We start from the raw sequence: 2,117 nt of genomic DNA, 5'->3' as shown, positions 1-2,117 counted from the left end.
ACACTCAGTGTATACCAAGATGATAGTGGGCTTATAGTGGACCACAATGCCACTATAATAATAATTTGGTGGGTGCTTGTATTTGTCCTATTTCAAGTGTGTATTATACTCATGTCTGAAATGGAAATGTGTTTTTGCATATCCCAACTCTCCCTGAGTCACCCTCGGAGAGTGGGGTCACGGCCACTACAATGTATGAGGATATCCTCGGGACAAATAAAATGCCAATTTATAACCTGTGGGACAGTATCCATCCAGATTAAATTACATGATTTTGGTTGAAAGCAGCTGTCAGGCAGCTACCTTGTTTAGAGTCTTTGCCTCCAGTGTGTAGTGGCTGTACATATAGACAAGAAGAGGGTGCAGAATACATAAAAATAGAGATCCCACTGCTTTTCCAATGCTGCTACTTGATGGCTTCCGATACCACAGTTTACACGCTGCTCTACTGCCAGTGTTACATTTTACATGAATAAGCAAAAGCACAGCATGAAGGTTGACAGTTATGACAAGGATTTGGTCAAATAAGAATGCTGACCGAGTAAAGTGGTCAAGTTCTATTTTTGGTGCTATTAGTACACTTGGTCTCCTCTGAAACACTAGTCTGTAAATGTATTAACAGCAAGACAAGACCTGAAGTGAAAGTGGAATGAAGTTCATCCTTCTGTAGTGTCACGAGGAGGGATGAACGCAGTCACATTAGCCTTGAACGGTTCCTTTCAGAAAAACACGTCTTAGTAATGATAGCCTGGCACAATGATCCAAACCACAGCACAGTATGTATCCACGTTGGTATAATCTAACAGTCCTTCACATAATACATTTTGGAACGGAGTCTTGACAAAGCATGAGTCAATATTTGTCACTCACAAAACAGTATGAGTCTCTTAACTCCTTCAATGTTCTGGTTTGTGGTTGAGTATCACTACACTACACCACCTCCTGACCGTTCCCCTCTCTCCTCCCCTGGAGGAAGTGTACCACCTGTGTGACATTGGCCTTGCCCAGTCTGGTGATGAAACAGTAGAGGAAGGGGTCGGCCAGGCTGTTTAGGGCTGACATGGCCATGCTGATCTTATAAGGCAGGAAAAGCCAGGAGGGGCTCCGACAGTGCTCCAGAAGATCCCGCAGGAGCATAATAACGTGGATGGGTCCGTAGCAGAGCCCCAGGGTGAGCAGCACCACCCCCAGGAGTCTTGACACCCGTCTCCTCTCCTGCTCCTCCGTGGCCCGGTTGGAGCGGACCGCCACACAGATGCCCCGGCAGCAGAACGACACCAGCAGGACAGGAAACAGGAAACCCAGGACAAAGCGAGTCACGTTGACCTGCACCAGCCTGTCCCTCAGAGGGTACATGTCGAAGCACACAGCCCTTCTCCCCTCCAAGTCGTACGAGTCTATCCAGGTGATTGTGGCCGCGTTGAAGGAGATCACCAGCACCCAGATAGCCACGCTGATCACCACGGCCGTGTTCAGCCTCCTCAGGACTGGGTATTTCAGCGGGTGGACCACAGCCAGGTAACGGTCCAGGGCGATACAGCAAAGCAGCCCATCGCTGGTGTAGAAGTTTGTAAAGAGGAGGATGACAGAGAGGACGCGCACAGCCTCCCCGCGAAGCCAGACACCGCGCCAATGCAAGTCCACCCACAGAGACAGACCTATGGTGAATAGGAGGTCAGACAGGGCCAGGTTAAACAAATAAACACCCAGCTCGTTCCTCTGTCTGATGTGCTGCCAGGACACATAGAGGGAGAAGGAGTTGGATGGAATCCCGATGATAATGATGACCAGGTACAGACAGAAAAAGGGTTTCCTCTCCTCAGGGTAGTCAGCTGGATAACACAGTTTGTCTGAGTCATTTGTGGTGGTGAGGCTGAAATTCTCCATTCCAGCAGTGAAATTCATGGCCCCTCACCTTTTGGAAAACAAGGCAATACAACACAACATGACTCTATTTCTAAAGTGTAGCAACAATCCTTTCAAGACTGTGCATTATTTACCCAAGAAAGTAAACATCCCCCTAAAAGCTTGTATATTCAACATAGCAAGGATATCTCTAAAGCTAATAAGAATCAGTCAGATTTTCTTATAGAAGAAGCCATACTCACGGTTTATAC

General features: G+C 47.5%; 1 protein-coding gene across 1 annotated transcript; it reads right to left on the bottom strand.

The window, feature by feature from the left end:
• Positions 1 to 814: 814 nt before the first annotated feature.
• Positions 815 to 1,905, bottom strand: LOC139553041 (psychosine receptor-like). Its single transcript, XM_071365029.1, has one exon. The coding sequence runs from the start codon at positions 1,903 to 1,905 to the stop codon at positions 931 to 933; it is 975 nt and encodes a 324-aa protein (XP_071221130.1). The 3' UTR covers positions 815 to 930.
• Between the last annotated feature and the right edge of the window lie 212 nt (positions 1,906 to 2,117).

This window comes from Salvelinus alpinus, chromosome 25 (genome assembly GCF_045679555.1).
Source record: "Salvelinus alpinus chromosome 25, SLU_Salpinus.1, whole genome shotgun sequence".
NCBI classification, from domain to species: domain Eukaryota; kingdom Metazoa; phylum Chordata; class Actinopteri; order Salmoniformes; family Salmonidae; genus Salvelinus; species Salvelinus alpinus.
Note: the sequence above shows the minus strand (reverse complement) of the source record. Positions and strands in the feature narration are given on the sequence as shown.